Source organism: Perca flavescens, chromosome 9 (genome assembly GCF_004354835.1).
Source record: "Perca flavescens isolate YP-PL-M2 chromosome 9, PFLA_1.0, whole genome shotgun sequence".
NCBI lineage: Eukaryota > Metazoa > Chordata > Actinopteri > Perciformes > Percidae > Perca > Perca flavescens.
The window spans coordinates 44,157-65,635 of NC_041339.1; the positions used below are offsets into that span (position 1 = coordinate 44,157).

General features: G+C 39.7%; 1 protein-coding gene across 1 annotated transcript; it reads right to left on the bottom strand.

The window, feature by feature from the left end:
- Positions 1-7,568: 7,568 nt before the first annotated feature.
- On the bottom strand, positions 7,569-10,962 carry LOC114562210 (gap junction alpha-1 protein-like). Its single transcript, XM_028588548.1, has 2 exons — positions 10,906-10,962; positions 7,569-9,160 (listed from the first exon to the last, which is right to left on the bottom strand). Exon 2 carries the CDS (start codon positions 9,142-9,144, stop codon positions 8,011-8,013), a length of 1,134 nt encoding a protein of 377 aa, XP_028444349.1. The 5' UTR covers positions 9,145-9,160; positions 10,906-10,962; the 3' UTR covers positions 7,569-8,010.
- Positions 10,963-21,479: the final 10,517 nt, after the last annotated feature.

Sequence of the window (21,479 nt, forward strand, 5' to 3'; positions counted from 1 at the left end):
CATTGAAGATAGTGGAACAGTGACTTTGAAGGTAGTCGTTGTAGTTCATGTCACAGCAGGACGTTGCGGGATGAAACGTGGAGCATAGCTCTGCGAAGAAGAAACATAAGGACTTCGGGGAGTAAACTCCCCAGAGCTAGGTTAGTAACAAGCAGTTCTGGGACAGGATGCATACAAAAGGAAACGAATGAAAACATTGATGAGAGGCTGTACTGGCCTGCCCCCCTCAACTCACACTATATTATTGATTATATGATCAATAAATCTGATGACTATGAAGAGAAGCAGGTGGGCCGGGTTAGGTGGACGCTGCAACTCCTCATTTCTTAACTATAAGCTTTATCAAAGAGGAGAGTTTTTGAGTTTATTCTTAAATGAGGTGATGGTGTCTGCCCCCCTAACCCAGACTGGGAGGTGGTTCCACAGGAGAGGAGCCTGGTAGCTGAAGGCTCTTGCTCCCATTCTACTTTTGGAGACTTTAGGAACCACAAGTAACTCTGCATTCTGGGAGCGCAGTGCTCTAGTGGGACAATAAGGTACTAAGAGCTGTTCTAGATAGGATGGTGCTTGACCATTAAGGGCTTTGTAGGTCAGGAGAAGGACTGTTAAGTCAATCCTGTATTTTACAGGAAGCCAATGCAGAGAAGCTAAAACAGGAGAAATATGATCTCTTTTCTTAGTTCTCGTCAGAACATGTGCTGCAGCATTCTGGATCAGCTGGAGAGTCTTAAGGGACTTATTTGAGCAACCTGACAGTAGGGAGTTACAATAGTCCAGCCTGGAAGTAACAAATGCATGGACTAGTTTTTCAGCATCGTTTTGAGACAGGATATTCCTAATTTTGGCAATGTTACGAAGATGAAAAAAGGCTGTTCTCGATGATTGTTTTAGATGGGCGTTAAAGGATATATCCTGATCAAAAATAACTGACAGTAGTGCTGGAGGCCAGTGTTATGGAAGTTTCCTTTGCAGATGGGGGGGGGAAATTTCAGAGTTTAGTAAATTGAAACAAATAAGACAGACTGAGACTAAAACCAAGTTGGGTTTTTGTATTTTATTAAAAAAGATATATTTGCAAATAGGATCAACATGATTTCACAAAAGGCCGCAGCCCAGTGTTGAGTCAGTTTCTCAAATAAGTGAACAGAAACACTAGGCTTATATGCGTCTTCAGAGTGACAGCACATACGCACTTGGCTTAGTGTGACGCTACAATTTTGACAGGCAATCTGATACACGTGAAGACAATCAGAGAAATACAAGAGACATCTTGGAGTCATCTCACCTCCTCCTCCCTGTATGACTTTCACCCCCCAGTTACATCTTAACTGGCATGGGAAAACATGAGATAGTTTTGGGGTGACATTGTACCTTTATCAGTTCAGGCTCACAAAATGTTCCAGACTGGATGTCTCACAAATTTAGAATCAAAATCTGCATGTGGGAATGAGATAGACTCTTTCAGCATTTGTGAGAGCAGTAAAGTAGAAATAAAACATAAAAATATAAGGAATTGTGCTTAAATGTAATTTTGCCATTACATTCCACCCTTTTGATTACAACCTAATCACAACACACAAATTACTTTAATGATTACATATATTTTTTTGCAGATAGTCGTCCATGTCTTCTATTGTCAGAGGTTGCTAGCACTTGACAAATCGTTGGAAACAATCTTTACCATTGTTTCATGTGTGTGTGTGTGTGTGTGTGTGTGTGTGTGTGTGTGTGTGTGTGTGTGTGTGTGTGTGTGTGTGTGTGTGTGGTCCCCTTCTTGGCTGTTTTGAGCCTCTGTAAGAAGGAACATTTAAACACACTGCTTTTCAAAGTTTGATCTATGTCATCATTGATTCAAAAATATTGCTTAAATGGGGTTAGTCAATTAAACAAGGTTCATACAGATAGTTATAGTAAACATTTTCTGTTACCACCAATATTCCATTAAAAATATGTACTTAAGGTACAATAAAAACAGCAATATCGAAAAGTCCAACCCTTTTTTGAAACTGGAAACGATCAAAGCAGTTTTTCTGTCAATCAATTAATTGATTTAGCAACTAATCATTTCAGTTGGACTTGTAGGCCTATATATTGGTCGGGCAGTTTGATGACAATAAAACATATTTCATAAACATATGTTTTGTGTACAAAAATCCTAATTCTTTTTAACCCAAATATGTCAGATGACAAATAGCATCTGTAAGCATTTGACAAAATTCTGATACTAACTTTTTTGTCTTTGAAATCCAAATTAGCTATTCCTAAAAATGACATAATTTGTCTTTGAAATCAAAAACCAACTGTTTGTTTATCACCTATATGAATTTCCCCAGTGTGGGCTAAATTCCCTCAGATGAAAGCAAGAAGTAGATAAAATATAATTGACTTCCGATTGAAAGTAACTGTTAATTTGAACTCCTATACAATCCATCAATAGGAGACCTATTATCCTAATTCAAAAGTACTTTTAGCTCTCTGGTACCAGCAGGAACTGGCCTGAAAGGCAACTTCTTGTTTTTTCTAAACTTTTAGGCATTTGAGTCAATTCAAGTTTTTATGTTGGTGTGCTGAAAGCTCAGAGACACAAGGCCTTGTGTCAGACTCCTCCTTGCTGGACACGCCTGCTGTAACCTGAGCCAGTCTCTCATAGACTGGCATCCAGTTCACTTCTCTCTAAAGCTCTTGTTTCCTCTATGCTTTTCCTGACTGAATTGCTATCCCTTCTATTTATAAAGTATACTAGTATATTATATATTATTATCTTTATGGTATAAAAGTATTATCTTTTACTGTTTATAAGAGTTATCTTTAACTTATATTATATTTTACTTTTCGTGTAAACATATAAATATGAGAGTAAATATTAAATGAATATGTGTATACCATTGTCTCAGTACATTACTCATAATGTACATCTGTAAGCAGTCACATCAACATTAAACAATTTAATTTAGATATTAGTCTTAATCATATCTCCAAGTTGTTGATGCATTTAATCATCATGGTTTCAAACCCCATCTCAGCACTCACACAAAAATAGTTTACAGATGTTTTATGTCAGACTTTACCTAAAGCCAAAGTTATTTCTATCAAATTTTCATCAATCCAATTCAGATTTGAACAATGAAACGTACTTTAAACATTTCCTGACACATCAACTGAATACTTATCTTAAAAGTAAAAATAAGTACTTCTAATTATCTTCTCCTAATAATGTTTGTATTTTCAGAATGTGAGTCTGTGTGCTACTTAACTTCACAGTGCGTCAGATGTGTCAGAGCAGAACAGTCTCTCGCCCCCCCCTCCTTCTCTCAGTCCGTCTGCTGGTCCGTACCTCCAGACAGTTTTCACTGGTCCTGCAGCTGGAGGGGGAGCGAGATGGACGCGACTGACACAAATGAGGCGCCGTGTGGCACAAAACAGAACTCCAAAAAGCATTATTTGTTCTTTTGTCAATATTATCACTTGGAAAAGTGTCTACTTATTTTAATGAATATCAATAATTATAAAACCGCATTTCTTTCCCTCATGCTGGTTTAACTCTATAAAATCCATACAAATTGTGCTAAAAAGGAAACACTGCTTTTGTAATTGTTCTCTTTTAGATTACTTTAAGGGTTGTGTTTCAGTAAATAGTGAAAGTCAATCAAAAATTTTAAAAAAATCTAAATTTTCTTTAGAATAGTTTTCAAATTTAAATTTTTTTTTGTGAACACCCCATTCATTAAACACCCAATTTATTATTGCTACTATATCCCTTCTATTTGAGGCATGACAAGCTCATGACTCAAAACAACGCAGCACATATAAATCTGTTCAGTTGTTTAGCCATTAACCTATTTGTGATATAGCAAATCAAAATACAAACAAAGTCATTAGTGCAGTTTTAATGAAAAAAAAAACTCACTAGATTACAATATTAAATTAACTGTTTTTAGGCTGAAATCTCACCTGTATTGGTTTCAATATAACCAATAAAATAAGTATTAAACAAAAATGATGTTGTTTATTTTCTTTTTATCTTTAGTTTGCAACCCAAAGTTATACTACTCGCTGTCTGGTAGTTCTAAAAATCATTACAAATTAAAGTTTTTAGGCCTATAGAACAAACCTAAGTACTTCCGATTGACCTCTATTTATCCAATTTGTTACCTGATATGGGAAACATATCACATTTTTATAATTCATGACAAACTATATCAAAATAATTGCTGAACTCTTTACTGTACATGGACAACTCCTGTTTTTCTCTTATCTCTGGGTGTGTGTATTGCTATGGCCTTGCTGCTCTGTAAGCTTAGTCTACAGTGAGGGTAATCCAATCACCTCACTGAGTGTATCTGCTGCTCTCATTGTGGTTGTTAGCATGTCATCAGGAATTTGTGCCTTTTGCACTGAGACATAATACGTTACCAGTTGGTCCTCACACAGTGGTGTGTCTGGTGGGTGTCCTCTTCACCCAAGTCCAATGTGTGGAGGTGCTGTAAACAAAATCTCAAAAAGGGTGACAGGTCAAGTCACTTGCGCGTGCACATTCTATACCTCAGTACAATAAGCAGAGCTTTTGTCAAATGCAAACCACTATACTTGAGATTTTGGTAGGAATTCTCCATTTTGGAATTATTTCAGTAAGTAGGGCTTTGGCTCCTACACTAGCTGACAGTAGTCTTGATCCAAAAAGAAATCATTTGTGAACCAATGTTGCTTCACCATTGTGAAACAACTGTTTTTCCCTCAATTGTATATCCATCATCCTAATCATACTTTTTACACCTGGTTTTAACCCATGTGTCAACTTTGCAAAATTTAGGAAAGAAAAAGCTGGATAGCTTTCTGTTAGGAAGAATGAGCTCTACTGCTTGTACTGAGAGATGGGATGGCAGAGGTCCAAATCAGATAGCATCAGAAACACCTACAACAGAGACGCCCACACGGTTAGGCCAATGCTAGAGTTTCTGGAATGAAATGAAATTGGGGTTAGTGAGAGGTGTATCAGAGAGGTCAGGTCATGGTACCACCTGTAGCTCTGCAACACCATTATTTCTCTCTGTCAACTGGTGTGTGGAGAAGAAAATCAGGGTTAAGAACAGTGCATCTGTTGGAGTGACATTTTGCAATCTAACAGAGTTGTAATATCTATGGTACCTGGCCACAGAGAGTTTTATTCTGTTCCCACAAAATGTCTGACACAGAATGTGGAACAGGGCGTATTTAATACTTCGAGTGGCAGAATCAAGTTTAGCAGAGAAGTTTGCAACTGGACGGAGTTTTGTCGCCGTGGTGTTGCAGCAACACAGAGCCACGCAGCTCTTGTGCTTATCAACTGTCTGCATGAACTGTTTTTAGGGATCTGGCAGTCCCAGCGTCGGGGAAGCCAGTTTCATATTCACAAACGCTTCATTAGCTTCGGCAGCAAAAAGTCTTACAGTGACCTCAGGAACGTGTACAGGCATTTTTACGTGACAGGCTCAAGTAAAAAATCCTAATCATTAACACTAAACTGAAAAAGCTGCTATTCTGTTCATTTTACATGAAAACAGCACTGTACCAAAAAACTCTCTTGAGGAAGGAAAAAGCAGATGCAGCCTTGAGAGATGTAGAAAAAACACAAGCTGGGCTCTTTAAAAAACTATATTGGTTGTCAGTCAAGCTACAACACAGTCCATATCAGTCCAAATCAGATGTGAGGTTGTCAAACTGTCATTATGTCTCTAAGGACATTCTTCATCAGGCCCTGTAGTAACATGAGCTGTGTAATTCAGGTTGTCAGGTTTCATGCAGTCAGAGGCAGGGCTGATTACAGACGCTGCCTCAGTGAGGTCATTTTAGCCACACTGTGATTAACAAATGTGGTTTTGTTAGATGCATCATTACGAGAAATTCTCAATCCATCAGGTGTTGAGGTTAAGCCAATGTTAAAAGTGCACATTAAATCACTACCTAAGCAAAATAAGTGGACATAAATCAGACCTCAAAAAAAGTTTCCCATGTATATGAGAAAGGAACAGAAAATTGTTCTTTTACTGTTTGACCTATATTCCCAATTGACCAAATAGAATGACCACTGCACTTCAGTGTCAAATCTGTAGCTCTAATAATCAAGTTATGTGAGTGGAACCCCTTTCACTTTACCCTCAGTAGTAGGCATCTTCTTCTAGGTTTCAGAAGATAACATACTATAATTGTTTAACTGAATAGATTCTTTTTCAGAACTTTCTAACCTATCAATTGTCCCTAAATAGCAAAAACAAAAAAAAACAGTGTATCAGTGCCAAGCATTTCTTCATTGCATGAAGCAAGTGTGTGTGTTTTTTAGCACTACCTTCCTTATCAGCTTTTGGACTCAGTCAAACAGAGGGACTAGTGTTGTTCTTTGTCTGAGGTGTTTTTTGCTTTTTTCTTCAGGCAATTACATACCCAATGTCCAAAGTCCTTGCAGTACAAACACGGGTCTCGGTTGAAGGGCTCTTTATTTTGCCCACGGTACCCGCCTCGGCACCTTCTGGCTCGACCACGTACTTCATGGGAGCGGCCTTTTTCGGGCCCGCGCTCCATATGTTGCCCACCAGCATGTTGTAACATACAGACAAACACTTCAAACATGGTTTTCTCACGTACTTGTTGGTCTTTCCACCCAATGCAGGTGTGACTGATGTTGTCGGTCCTGTCCGATAGTTGAGTCCGTGTCCTCTTCGTCCCTCCATTTCTCCAACTTGTATTTCTGAACTGAAAAAAAACAACAATTCCTTAAATGACAATAAAACTCAGGATTCATTCAGTTAAAAGTATAATAAGTTTTAGTGAATGATAATAGTTACCCGAGCTGTGTATGTTTCTCTGCCGGGGAGTAAAAAAGCCAAGGACATTTAAAACTTCACCACATTTTCTCACTGCTTGGTCCCATTGTTCTTTCAGCCTGTTATCTGGGAAAGGAATACTCCTGGTTCCAGTTTGAATTTTTTTAGTTTGAAAATATCAACAGTGAGCTGGGAGGAAATGTGAGTTATTCACAGTGCTATTAGATGGAAAAACAAAACCTTTTTTACTGATATTCAGCTCAAGAAATGTCTTTGATGAACAGAATAAAAAATGTCCCGAGCAGAGTGGGCCAACCCAGTGGATCTTACAGTGTATTACCATGCTTTATTCCTGCAAAGTGTAACCCCCGAAGTAAAAGTACTGTACCAAAGTACAAATTTGAGTTACTTGTACTTTATAATAATAATTTTCAAATTTATACTTTTTATAAATCTTTTGTTATTACATACTACACACAGGCCTGAAATACACACACATATGTTCAGGTCCTTGCACAAACGGCAACACAGGATTCCATTCACTACGCTAAGCTAACTAGCACCGGACTACAACAGAGCATGCACAAAAAACCCACCTGCTTATTTCACAAATAAAAGCAAAGTTTTTATTCTCCAAAATCCTCCAAACGATTCCAATAAAGAATCAATTCCACTTGGAATCGTAATTTTTGAAACAATTCTGAGTAGGAATCGGTTCTCGATGCCCAAACCTATTACTGACTGTAGTGAATGAAACCAATCAATCAGTGATTAGGACAGAAAAGTATTTATTGGTTAAAATAGCTTTTCACAGATACAATTAATGTATGTCTGGACGATAAAAATAACTTTTGTTATGACTGAAACTGGGATAAGATCGTATTAATGTAAGTGAAAACAGAAGAAAATGATAATGAATAATGTCGATTCACAAATAAATGCAGCTATATAATGCAAGCAGGCTGTCAAAGCAACTCAATGCAAGTGTGGCCGAGTCCATCAAACTATCAAACTATCTTTCAATGCAAAGGTACGTGTGTGTGTGTGTGTGTGTGTGTGTGTGTGTGTGTGTGTGTGTGTGTGTGTGTGTGTGTGTGTGTGTGTGCTAATATGCTAATATGACCTATGATTATCACTTTCCTCTCTAAGGAGCTAAGGTGGAAGTACTGTTCTAACAGGGACAATGCCCATTGATCAACAGAAGACAAAGGGCTTACACGTACAGGTCGTCTCGCTTAGCTCGGCTGCTCATCCGGCTGCTGACCTGGCTACACAGCCTGGCGTCCATCAGCGCCAGCGGCTGCATCTTGTGTCCCGCCATCGAGGAAAGGTTCTTATGCTCTTGGGTGTCATCTGGGAAGTCAAAGGCTTGTGAGTGGGAGTTTGAAATAGTGCTTCCTGCACTGTTCTGGCCGAGCCGGTTTTGTTCCATGGAGTAGTTGGCCCAGTGCTGCTTGTTGGCCTGCTTATTATAATTGCGGCACGAGCCGGTTCCACGCTCCCCTTTGGCCAGTTTGTAGCCTGGGGGGGACATGGGTGAGAGTGGGGCAGTCGTGGAGGAACAACGGTTATGGTAGGCGTACTTGGTGCCCGCACTAGGGTAGAGGATGGGCGGATGTTTGCCCTTCACACAATCCTTGATCCTCTTAAAAAACACGTAGAAAAGCTCAATGACGTTTAGCAGTATGGACAGCAGCGAAACCACAAGCATGACGACGACAAAGATCGTCTTCTCCGTGGGACGGGACACGAAACAGTCAACACTGTGGGGGCACGGGGACCTCTCACAGTTGTAGACTGCAGAGAGGCTGAAGCCGTAAATGTACCACTGGATGACCAGGAAGCCCCCCTCGAACATAGACTTGAAGAAAATGCTGAGTATATAGGTTCTGAGCAGGGCCCCTTTCATATTGACTTTGCCGTGCTCCTCAACGCCATACTTTATCCTTTTCATCTCGATTTTCTTCAGCGGGATGTTGACGTCGCCGCCGTCAGTTTGCACGGCTTTAAGCTCCTCCTCCTTCCAGTTGAAATTCTGTTCCTTCCTGTCCACGTAGAAGACATGAGCCAGGTACAGAAGAGTGGGCGTAGAAACAAAGATAATCTGGAGGACCCACAAGCGGACATGGGAGATGGGAAAACATTTGTCGTAGCAAGCGTTTTCACAACCAGGCTGCTTCGTGTTACATTTGAACGCGGACTGCTCGTCTCCCCAGGCTGATTCCACCACAGTGCCCAGGACCAGGATCCTGAAGATGAAGAGGACCGAAAGCCAGACCTCCCCCCCGGCGGTAGAGTAGGCCTGGACTTTATTGAGCAGACGGCTCAGAGCCCTCGATTCCCCCATTCTCAAGGAGTTTTAGCTGGTGAAAAAAAAAAGAAAAATCAAAAATGAACAATGTTAAACTGGCAATAATTTACAGACAGCACCAACTTTTAAAGGTTGTGAGTTCAGGTTTACACAGATACAGTAAAACACATGTATGCTTAACCCTCATGCCCTCCTTAAAAAAACGTACTCTCGACACCTTCGTGGCAAAAATGTCCACGCACACAAAAATGGAAAAAAAACTTTTTTATAAATAATGACATACTTCAAATACATAAACTGGCATTTAAAGGGTTAACATCCTGAAAATGATTGAATGTTTGGTGGTTTTGATTAGGTTAGAAATGATTTATGAAAAAAAAGCAGAAAAAAATATTGATATATGATGATTTAATAAGATGATTTTGTGTGTGTGGACATTTTTTCCACAACGGTGTCCAAAGGGTACAAATTTAATCATTTAAGTATAAAAGACATGTAAGAGTAAAAAACACTGGATTTAAAAAATTTGGCTGAAAAGAAAGTTTCCTACAAAATGTCATACCATAAGCAGTAACACAGCAAAAATGATCACAAAATGAAAAGAAATGAGAAAAATGTACAAAAATGACAGGGCATGAGGGTTAAAACAGTAGTTGAATGTTTATGGAAGGTTGACATCTTGAGGAAATCTACATTGAGCTTTACAGAAGATAAACACATAGGACACACATGCATATTTACAAGTATGTGCAAGCACACACACAAACACACACACACACACACACACACACACACACACACACACACACACACACACACACACACACACCTACGAATAGCCTGGGTCTGTCCAAGGTTTCTTCCTAACAAGGGAGTTTTTCCTCACCACTGTCACTTTTAAGCATTTATGCATGCTCTTGAGGGAAATCACTGGAGTTGTTAGGTTATTATAAATTGTTAGGTTATTATAAATTGTTGGTTTATTATAAATTATACATGTGGTCTAGACTTAATCTGTAAAGTGTCCTGAGACAACTCCTGTTATGATTTTTATTCTATAAATAAAATGGAATTGAATATACCAGTATGTTATAATCCAAAACAACTAATTGTATAGCCTAATTTTACTGAGAAATTAGGTATAATTCATGTAAATGAGGTCTGTTGACCATGAATGCAAAAAAATAAGTGTAAAATTAACTCTGCAGAATATTCATGTGACATGGTTGACTAACTTAACTGCCATTACAGTTTTTTACAATCACTTTGGCACTAGTTTCAGAACCTTGACGTCATTTTTCAAAACTCTGGACACAAAACTCACAACCAATGATCAAAATACACATTTTTCAAAACACTAACACTTTTTTTCAGTTGCTTGGATACAATACACATAAACCTAAGATCATTTGTTCATTTAACAAAGATCACCTGTTCAATGCCTTTTTACTGGCTGGTGTAAGATTAGGGTAACTAGTCAATAACTGTCACACATAGGCTAATAGATGAATGTAGATTTCATGTGATTTTAAATGTATTATTAAATAGGCCTAATTAAATACTTTATATAACCCTAAATAGCTAACGTTAGTCTAATCTGACAAGCTACAGGCAAACAATGTATTCATAAAGTGCCTCGTTCTTCGTTATTACAGTAAGGCTCTCATGCTTTTGTTTTGACACGAAAAACGGATTATACTTTAGTACCAACAGCTTTTCCGACTATTTCTAACGGGCCAGAAAGTTTCTTCAGACACGTTATTTTACAAATCTAAGAGAAAAGTTGTCCTAACTTACCTATAAAAGGGAAAGAAGAGGAGCCAGAGGGACTTTCTCCGTCACTGTAGAGAGTTGGAAACCAAGAGAGAAAGGCACACAGAGAGAGACAGGGAGGGCGAGAGAGAGAGAGAGGGAGAGAGAGAGAGATAAACACACACACACACACACACACACACACAGAGAGACACACACACACACACACACACACACACACACACACACACACACACACACACACACACACACACACACACACACACACACACACACACACACACACACACAGACACTCACACAGAGATCAATTTCAATTTCATGTTGCTTTATTGGCATGAAAAAAAAAATACATCTGTGTTGCATAAGCATAAGAACAAACATACATATAAAATGACAAGGAGTAAATACATCTGATGTAATAATAATAATAATAATAATAATACAAGTAAACATATTATAATTATAATATAAATGCAGATACTAAACAACTTCTGTGCCGTTCCCTCAGAGGGTATACTCGTCTTTTAATTTAGTTTCAAATCTTTTGATTGAAGACTGAGGATTGTGTCTGTGGCGGCTCTGAGGCTCAGTGTACCTGTCTCTCTCTCTACCTGTCTGTCTATTACTGACTGTGTTTAGCTCAGTGTACCTCCGAGCCAGCTGGTCGAGGGGGTGGGCATCTGAACACTCCTGGTTGCTCAGGAGAGCTTTGTATGCAATGGAATTTTTATTAGCTTGATTTAAATTAATTGACCTTTTTTGGATTTGAATTTTCAGAGGGAATATATCGAGTTCTGCTCGAGTTTGGGGGTTTGGGCGAACTTTTCAAATCATTTTACAGAATTCCAATTGTAATTTTTAAGTGGGAGTTTTATCCCAGTTTTTAAATTCTGGTTAACATTACAAAATTAAGTTTTCACTTCACTTAATTTTGTCTATGAATAAACATAATTATATAATTTGATACTCAATAAGTTTGTCTTGTTTCACGTCGTTCACACTCTTAACTGTTTAATTGACGTGTTGATAGTCAATGACAGTTTTTTAAAGATGGCTGCTCAGAGAGACGACGCAGAATATTAACGCGCCACAGTGGGAGCGCTTGCTGTTCTCGGGGGCTGTCCCGGGGTGAAAACTAAACTAAAAAAAAAGGTGAGGTTAGTTTCATTGTGTAGGCAGCAACATGAAGAAAACAAACATACCCAGCAACACGGTGCAGGTAGACGGAACGAGATCGGCTAATGAAGCTAGAAGACACTTTGCAGACAATTAGCATGGACTCTACAGGCTGCAGTCCTCCCTGAATGAGCAGAGCATCGAACACCCGTGTCTCATAAAAACGGAGGATTTATATCAGACGGACGACAGTTATTACATCGTCTTGGAGCTGTGGGAGGAGAGTTGTTTCACAGAGTAAACTCTCGGCAGCAGCTCGACAAGTCTGTCGCAAAACTTAATTTCTATCAGATGCTGAGAGTGGTCAAGTACCTTCACAGGGTAGCATCCACAGAGAACATCCTGCTGTCCTCGGAGGACAACGAGTGTAACCGAGCTAAGGACCTACATGGGACTGTAGGATCTGTGAAAAGGTAATGTTATTATTTTTACATTACTCCCAGAAACTAGTGTGATTGTCTTCATGAGAAAAATGGGTGTCTTTCTAAAAAAAGATATATATATATATATATATATATATATATATATATATATATATATATATATATATATATATATATATAATGAAGCTTCTCTTATATTTCATGGCAGGCTGAGTATATTTAAATTTAATCACTCCAAAACACTAACAGGGTTAGTGTGTGTGTGTGCGTGTGTGTGTGTGCGTGCGCGCGTGTGCGTGGGACACCTGCCTGCCAATGCAACTTTCGGCCACAAGATGTCCCCCAATCGCCAGATCTGTGTCTCTCAATATTGCCTTTTTTCTTTTCTTTTTTAAACTTTATTTCAAAAGACAAATTCAACTTGAAATACTTTTAATAACTAATAACATAAAAGGAATTTACAGTATTACACAACTTTCTATCTTTACATTCAAAATAGGTAATAATTTCTTTGCCTTCAAGTTTAATTAAATATATTTTTAGACACACACACACAGACAGGCAGACAGACAGACAGACAGACAGACAGACAGACAGAGACACACGGACACACACATGCACATATCACAAATATCTTTTTAAAAACTGACCAAAAGGGGGCCCCAAAAACGTTCCCTATATTGATAAAGTCACCGTATGTGGTGATCTTAGCAAGATAGGGAACGTTCTGGGAATATGGACACTGCTGCTAGATTGTCACACACAGAGACACAGGCACAGGCACACACACACACACACACACACACACACACACACAGACACGCACACACAGACGCACACACAGCCAGACAGACAGACAGACAGACAGACACACACCCACACACACTCACACACGCAGAGAGACCTGCCACTGAGCCAGGACTACTTTTAACAGCTGTGGGAGACTGCGCTAACTCCCTCCATCTCCACTATTCCAGAAAATCTGTTTGAGTCCCCCCCGCCCCCAGACATTTCCACCAAAGACAGTGTTACTCCCCCGGTCTCCGCTGTCCCTGTTACAACTGACTGTGCGGGGGATAGTCTCCAGCTTCGTTTTTCAGAAATCTGGCACGGCCAAGTCCGTCACATCCAGTTATTCTGAGCTTCTCAAAAAGCTGTAATCCCAACTGGCAAAGACCAGCTCGGTTGAAGTGCCAGTGAGCAAGGCGCTTCCTGCAGGGGCCCAGCGCTCCCCAGACTGCAGCGGAGCCCCTCCTGCCCCGCGGACTCTGCTGCAGCAGCCCCAACAGCCCATCCAGCATCAACTTTCCCCAGAGGCCTCTGGTCTGGCTGCAACCATCCAAGGGCCGCTGGCCCCACAGCTGTTTTGTTGTCTGTTTGTGCACAAGCTTTGACCATTTAAAAGCCCACTTCTACAGATATGATGAGCAGATTTGTCTGTGTTTAGAAAAGCTAAGTTCGTCGATTGCTGGAAAAGTTCTGTCCGAGCGGAGGTGAGACACAAAAGTGGAAAAACACCAGGGCCAGATGTTGTTCACTAGGACAGCTGTACATATTTTGTACAATACATATTCTATTTTAATTATTTTATTTTAATTTTAAGTTGGTATACATATACTTATTTTCTTGTTTTTTATAAGAAACACTTGATTCAGTGTATGCCAGGATTGTAAACGCCATGCAGTCACACACACAGACAGAGGCACACAAACTGATGCACAGACACAAATGCCTGTCGTACCTGCTGATGAAAACCGAGTGACGGAGATTCACCGGCACCCACACCCTCCTCTCTCATTTGAATCAAAGTCTTTAAGTTCCGGGGGGAGTAGTACCAACAAAGTGTTTGTCTTCATCGACCTGATGTCAGGTGATCAGGCCAGTTTACCCAGAGAGCTTCAGGAGAAATATGTACTGACTCGACGCATTGCCAAGAATGTTTTCATTAATCAAGAACGAAAGTCGGAGGTTCGAAGACGATCAGATACCATCGTAGTTCCAACCATAAACGATGCCAACTAACCCTATCAGTGCAGTTTACCCGGAGAGCTTCAGGAGAAATATGTACTGACTGGACGCATTGGCACAGGAGTGTGTTGGGAAGTCAAACTGGCCTTTTGAGAGATCGTCCTGCAGGAAGTTTGCCATGAAAATAATCAACAAGAAGAACTTTCAATATGAAGGGACAGCGACGAGAAATGCACAAACTGAGATCGAGATTCTGGAGAGAATCAACCACCCATATTCCCACAGTGAATAATGGGACTGAAGCATGGAGACCAAATTGAAATATGGAAATCCTGCTCATTGACTATGATGTAAATGATGGCCTGGCCCAGGGTGATTGAAGAAAATCTATTTAAGTCTGGCACACGCTTTGGGCTCGTTCCCAAAGTTACTGCCATGGCGTACACAGATGATGTCAGCGGCCATCTCCAGGAATGCTCTCTGGGTCGCTGATCACTCCAAGTGGAGGACAAGGAGAGGGAGAGCCAGACACGATCCAGAATATACCCTCATTTATGTTGATTTAATGTATGAATATTTTATTCTTTATTTTGGATAGCCCCTTGAGATGTACCATCTCATTTTCAAGGGGGTCCTTAATATGAAAAATATGAATTAATATGAATATGAAAAACTTAAAATTGACTGGAATGGCTTCCCGAGTGAAATTATTTTTTTTGAAATTGCAGTAAATCACTGGACATTTTTTTTTGTTAAATAGCAACTCCAAGACACAACAGAGCTCAGTTTGCAATTTTTTGTAATTGTTGTATTATTTATAATGATGTGTCATGTAGCCTGTTGTCTGTTTAAATGTATAACTTGTAAAGTGGCAGGGGATGGCTGTGAGCTAAACCTGTTGTAGTACCAGTTTTTAACTGTTTTAACCCATTTAAGCCCAAATTTTTCCTAGACATGCAAATATGAAAATCGCGTGTTATAAGCAACACTTTGAAATAATCAACAATTATTTTTTTTTTTTAATTTAGAAAAGTAGATGAAAAAGTGTGTTTTATTGCTTTTATTGGATAATACGCGTATTCTCAATTAAAGGTTGCTCAAATAGTTTTTTTTTATTAAAATAAGGGTATTCTGACAGCAATCACTGAAACAGGATACTTCATCAGGAACTTGAGACTTTCCACACTGATATGAACACTGAGACCAATGGCAAAAATAAAGATAAAAATACTGTATGTTAACATTGTTTATTTATTTGAATACAACTTGCAATAGCATTACTTCAGCGTAACATGTATTGAAACATTTGTAACTAAAATTAAACATTTTAAATTGTAGTTTAGTGCAATATTGTAATGTTGGCATGACATTTTAGTGCAACATTCACTAGAAAATGTACAATACAGTCATGTACTTCATTCACATTGAACATAAAAACTTCAGGAACGATGTACCCTTGAGTATACCATCAAGAAGAGGCCTCATGTAACAAAAATTAAATGTATTTAGATTAGAGGCAAGTATACGGTAAAGAGGTAGGCGCCAGAACAAAGTGCTTGATTCTGTTTCTGTATAACTATTTTGAACCACAGTCAGACATCTTATTACAGTAACAGAGAACATAAAGTTAACATTTAGGATGGAGGCCTGACATCCCACTGTCATACAGCATCTTTTGACTCAACTGACCTTTCTCAAAAAAACATTTTGTCTCTTGTACTCCTATATTCTTTATTTGTTGGCAGTTTCTGCCCTTTTATATTCACTTTTATCTTCTTTTCTACTTTCTATGGTATCTCTTGAAGCACTCAATATGCAGTGGAGTGTTGCATTTCTCACATGCATAGGTGGTGCGTTTATCACAAAGACGACATCTCAAGAACCGATTCCCTGTGTTGACTGGCCAGTGAGAGACTTGGTCATATCTTGCTTGATCTCGAACAGTAGTGGCCAATAGAGATCTCCTTCCATGGCTCAGTGGCTTTGTGCCAAACCTTTGTATAAGAGATTGTGCCACTACCCGTGTGAAGGTGAGCAGATCAATAGTCCCTCCCATAACATCTCTGTAAAAGTAATAGCTATTCACGAGTGCACTGTTGAGAGACCATGCAAAGATGGGCCACCACCACTTCTTGGACCTGATTGTGATGCTGTATCTTGAGGCCTGTTGGTCATGAAGATCGACACCTCCCATATGCTCATTACATTGCTTGATGCATTGTGGTTGTCAGACTTGGTCAAAAGCATGTCGCTCTTTGTTCCATCGTTTGACAATGGACTCAGTGTAGCTCTTCTCCATGTTTGTTGCCATAGTGACAACATTGTTGTCCTTCCAGCGGACCAGCAGCTTCACTCTTTCTGTTAGAACTTGAGTGGTTCCTCGGGGCAACTTGTTGAATTCTTTCTTTGGTGTGAAGGGAACGTCAAATAGACGGTTGTCCCTTACTGTCCCACAGCTCCCATATCCTCTCTTTGTCATCTCATCCAGAAGTGAAAGGGAAGTAAAGAGGTTGTCATGATGGAATTTACAACCTTCAGGCACTTCACGTTGCTCTGCAAGACCGAGAACGACAGTCGGCCCCTGGCCTAACCCAGTTTGTGGGAGGAGTGTAAAGCGTCCCCTGTATGGCTCCATATGATGCATGTACCCCTTGTATGAGGCAAGGGTCCAGATTTTATAACCAAAACGGATTGGTTTGCCTTTGATAAACTGCTTGCATCCATGACGGCCATAATATCGTATCATGCTTTCATCCACAGCCAGCCATTCTGGATATGGCATGACTTTGTACGATTTGTTGAGCTCGGTGAAGATGGGCCTGACCTTGAAAAATGGGTCCTCTGTGATCTTTGTGTTGTCAACGAAATGCACTGAGGCCATGATCTCGTCAAACCGATTCCTCCGCATTGCATTTGAAATGCATTCATTATGTCCGTCATTGTCAAGTGACCAGTGCATACGCCTTCTTGGAACAGTGCTGTAGCCAGATGCCAGTAAGATCCCATAGAATGTAAGGAGCTCCTCCATATTCATATTCAGTTGCCTGGCCTTGGTCTGGGTGGAGTAGAGGTTGGACATTTCAACATTAATTTCTCTTAGGGTGGGCGGATACATTAGGAGGAAAACATCCATTGGATCAGGACAGCTCTGTTTGACACACTCAGCAGCATTTGGGCTGTATACTTTGTATTCAGGAAAGCTAACAGTGGTCGGCCTCTTTGATTGTTTGAACACTCTGTCTTTATTTTTTACCAACTCTGGCTGTGTCCATGGCCCTTCTGGCTGGCCCCTCTGGTGGCTAGGAGTCCTGCTAGAAAGTTCGTCAGACCCACGATTCTGGCAGTTAGAGGAACTTGAAGTTTTATTGGACTTGCTTTTCTGGCGGCTAGAAGACCTTGAAGGTTTCTCAGACTGGCCATTCTGGTATTGAGAGGACCTTGGAGTGTCTCTAGACTTGTTTCTCTGGCGGCTAGGATATCTTGGAGGTTTCTCAGACTGGCCAGTCTGGTGGTGTGAGGAGGTTGGAGGCTCTTTAGTCTTATCTCTTTAGTGGCTAGAAGAACTTGGCTCTTCAACAGTAGATGCTGGTGAAGAAAAGGTTGGCTCTACAACAGTAGATCATCCTCTTCTCATGGTGCAACCAGGAAGTAAACAGCTCTTGTCATGTGACAATTTACTCAAAACATGTGAAACTGCACACATTTCATTAAAACACTCTATTATTTCAATATTTAATGAAAGAGTATTGGGAAATTCACCAGTAACATTTTTAGAGGCTTATAAATCTAAATTCACTTTCTTAAATGGTCCAACATTGCCACCTAGTGGTCGAATCTGAAAACAGAGATCTTGGGCACAATTGAATGTGTTTCGGATAGCAAGTCAGGCATTGTGTATAAACATAAATAGAAAGAAAAATAGAGACAAATAGATTATAAAAGAATTGAACTTTATTAAAAAAAAAAAAGCGAAAAATGAACAAACATTGAAAACTGAAGGCCCCCCCCCCTAAAAATCACAGATGTGGTTCATCACTCGAACTCAGACCGCAGACCAGTTGGAGCTCTTTGATGATGTCCGTCGTAATGATAAACTCAGATGGTCTGGTTTCACTCTGTTTGCTCGGTGGCTGCAGGTGTCCCAGCCAAGACAAGCGATATTACAACCATGTTTAATTACACGCCAAACACAGGGCAGTCTTCAGAGGTGAATACAGGTCTGGACAATGCAGTTACCGTGAAATTGACTCAAAGAAAACAAAATGTACTTTTTATTTTTAAATCCCCAGAAGGAAGTGCAGAACACTGAATAACTTAGCCAAAACATCAGTTCATCCTTTATCTTGGCAGTTTTTTTAGAAATAGTATGTATATAAAATGTGGCATGCTTGTTTACCACAGAGCGGACGTTGTTGGGCATTTGGTTGGGGAGGGGAAGGAGGAACAGTCTGTTTAGAAGCATTTGTGAAGGACGATGAACGGGCCGGAATTTCATCTTGCTCTTGAAATTCATTGCCTGGTGGCTCAGCAAGTGGTTAAGGACCATGTGCTTGTGTGGGCCACGCGGTCAGACCTTCATGCCCAGCTTTCTTCTTTCTCCGGTCTCTCTCTTTTGTCTCTCACTGGTTGTTGTTCTACATATGAAATGATGAAAATTTAAATTTTTCAAGTGCACGCATGGGGTTATAAAACACAATTATATAAGAAAGAATTATTATAAAAGAAATTATAAAAGATTATAAAAGAAAATGCATGCTATGCATTAGTATGCAGGGAACCAGGATAATGTAGGTAACTCTTATATTGTTAGAACACAGAATGTCATGTGATGCATTACAAGTTATCACGTAATAGATAGCTAACTAACATTTTGTCAAGAAAAACTTAAAGCCATTATAAAGAGTCCATAAATCACTTGTTTAACAATAACATAAAACAAAAAAAATGATACATTGCTAACATTACACTCCCTTCGCTAATTTTAACGGCTACCAAATGTTGCGTTCTTCTTCTTCTTTGTAAATACGTTACTGCGGCAGTAAGGTCAACAGTTTGTGTTTAATGTTAATGTGTGCTTAATGGACAGAATGATGGAGTTCCTCGTCCCAGTCACACAAAAGGAAACTTAACTTACACGTATAGAATGCTTCCCCAGGCTTCCTACAAGGTCGAGGGCCTGGTGATGACAGAGGGGACGAGTATTTGCGGCTGGGGAAGGCTATTGGGGTGGCACGTAAGAAGGGAAAGGCTGGAGTTTGTGTTCCCACAGTGTTTGCACACCATGGTCTCCGTTTTGGTGCTGGTAGGTGGCTGTCCCATCACTGGTGGGGCCATGGGACTAATTGCAGCCAAATTCAAGTCCCTAAAAAAGAAATGAACAGTCAAAACAGTAAAAGTAACAGAGCACTTATCTAAATCCCGCCATCCCGTGATGACATTTGATGAAGTATTGCACACAGCTTAATTTGCTGAGGTTTGTCTGAGGTTGAGCATTTAATGCTATTCGTGGTTTAAAGTTTATTATCAACGATAACATAGGCAACGTAGCGTAAGAAATGCCCAGCTTGTAAAGGGCAGTGTGTGTGGGATATCTTACAAGTCAGTGCAACTGTTTTCAGGACTCACCGCCACTGACTTGCCCAGGAAGTGAGCGGTCTCTTTTCGTCCTTCGACATGCAACAGACAATGCACTCTGTTCAGCCCACGCGTCCCTGAATGACTGAAAAGGGACAGAATACAAACAACTAGTTTTATTTCATGTGATCAACAGTTAAAAAAAACAAACAAAAAAACATATTGAAACATATTTAGGGGAAAGTGGGGTGAGTTGTGCCCGTTTTTACTCAAAGCGACTTTAAAGTGAAGCCATGACAGTAATGCCTTCAACTTAAGGATGTACATATATTTCAGGATGCGGTGCATCCCTGAGAACAATAACTTTGGATCTGAAATAAATTGTTTCAGAAATATAGCTTTTGCTTTTTGGTCTCGTGGCACAACTTGCCCCTGATGCGGGGTAAGTTGTGCCTTTGGGGGGGGAATACGTTGGGGTAAATTGTGCCAGTGATTTCTGAAGTAAAACAGAACATTTTAATGTTATGAACTGTAATGCTACATGAAAGAAAGACAAATGCAATACAAAATTACTAATTTAAGGTTTATTTAGATATTGTCACCCTATTAAACTGTTGGAATATGTCATATTTTGTAGTTTGGGAAAACACAAAAAAATGTAAATACACAATAGGTGATATTTGTGAATCATTTCAGGCAAAAAGGCTTTGGGAATAGATGCCTGTTTACATACATAGAATGCTGTCTGTCAATTATGTAACATAAGAATAAAGTGACTAGGCTAATTTCTAAACATCCTATTGTGACTTAGGCCACTTGAAAACTTAATAAAATGTCTCTTTCATAACATAGTGCAAACTCAAAACTGAAATCAGTGTTAGCTAAATTAAACAAATGGCAGGTAGTTAAGGTTAAATCAAAACACTGACGAGGCATACCCATCTCCTCACTTTTCCAGATTATCCCCTGTGAGTATGTAGGTCTAGGTGGTCTGGATCTGGCCTACTACTTAACATCCCACTTGTCAATGCTGCAGGGGAATATACACTTCTGCTCCCTTCTGGCTGTACCACCAAGTTTTTGGGGTGTGGGTTGTTTCTTGAGGACATCACCTCTAGGGATGACTCCTTCATCACCGGCATAACTTAACCAAGGCTTTGGCACAAATCACCCCAGACCCATAAGTCTGAAAAACTAACATGATCCAGCAGTTAAGAGCTAACATCATGCTAACTCCATAGACTCAATGTGTAGCCTGCTAAAGCACTAAAACAGGTGTGAAATGTTTTCAAACTTGTCTATAATTGTTTGGAAACTACAATCAAAAAACTTTAAATCATAGAAATTTTACTTTGAAAGGGAAAAAAAAACATGCTAAAATGTGCTTACTGCTCATGCCATGTGACTCCCTTCTTTGGAGGATGAGTAAAATGGATGGCTTTTCAAAATGGCGTGGTCACATGACCAATTTATTCTATAGTTTTCCAAAAACAA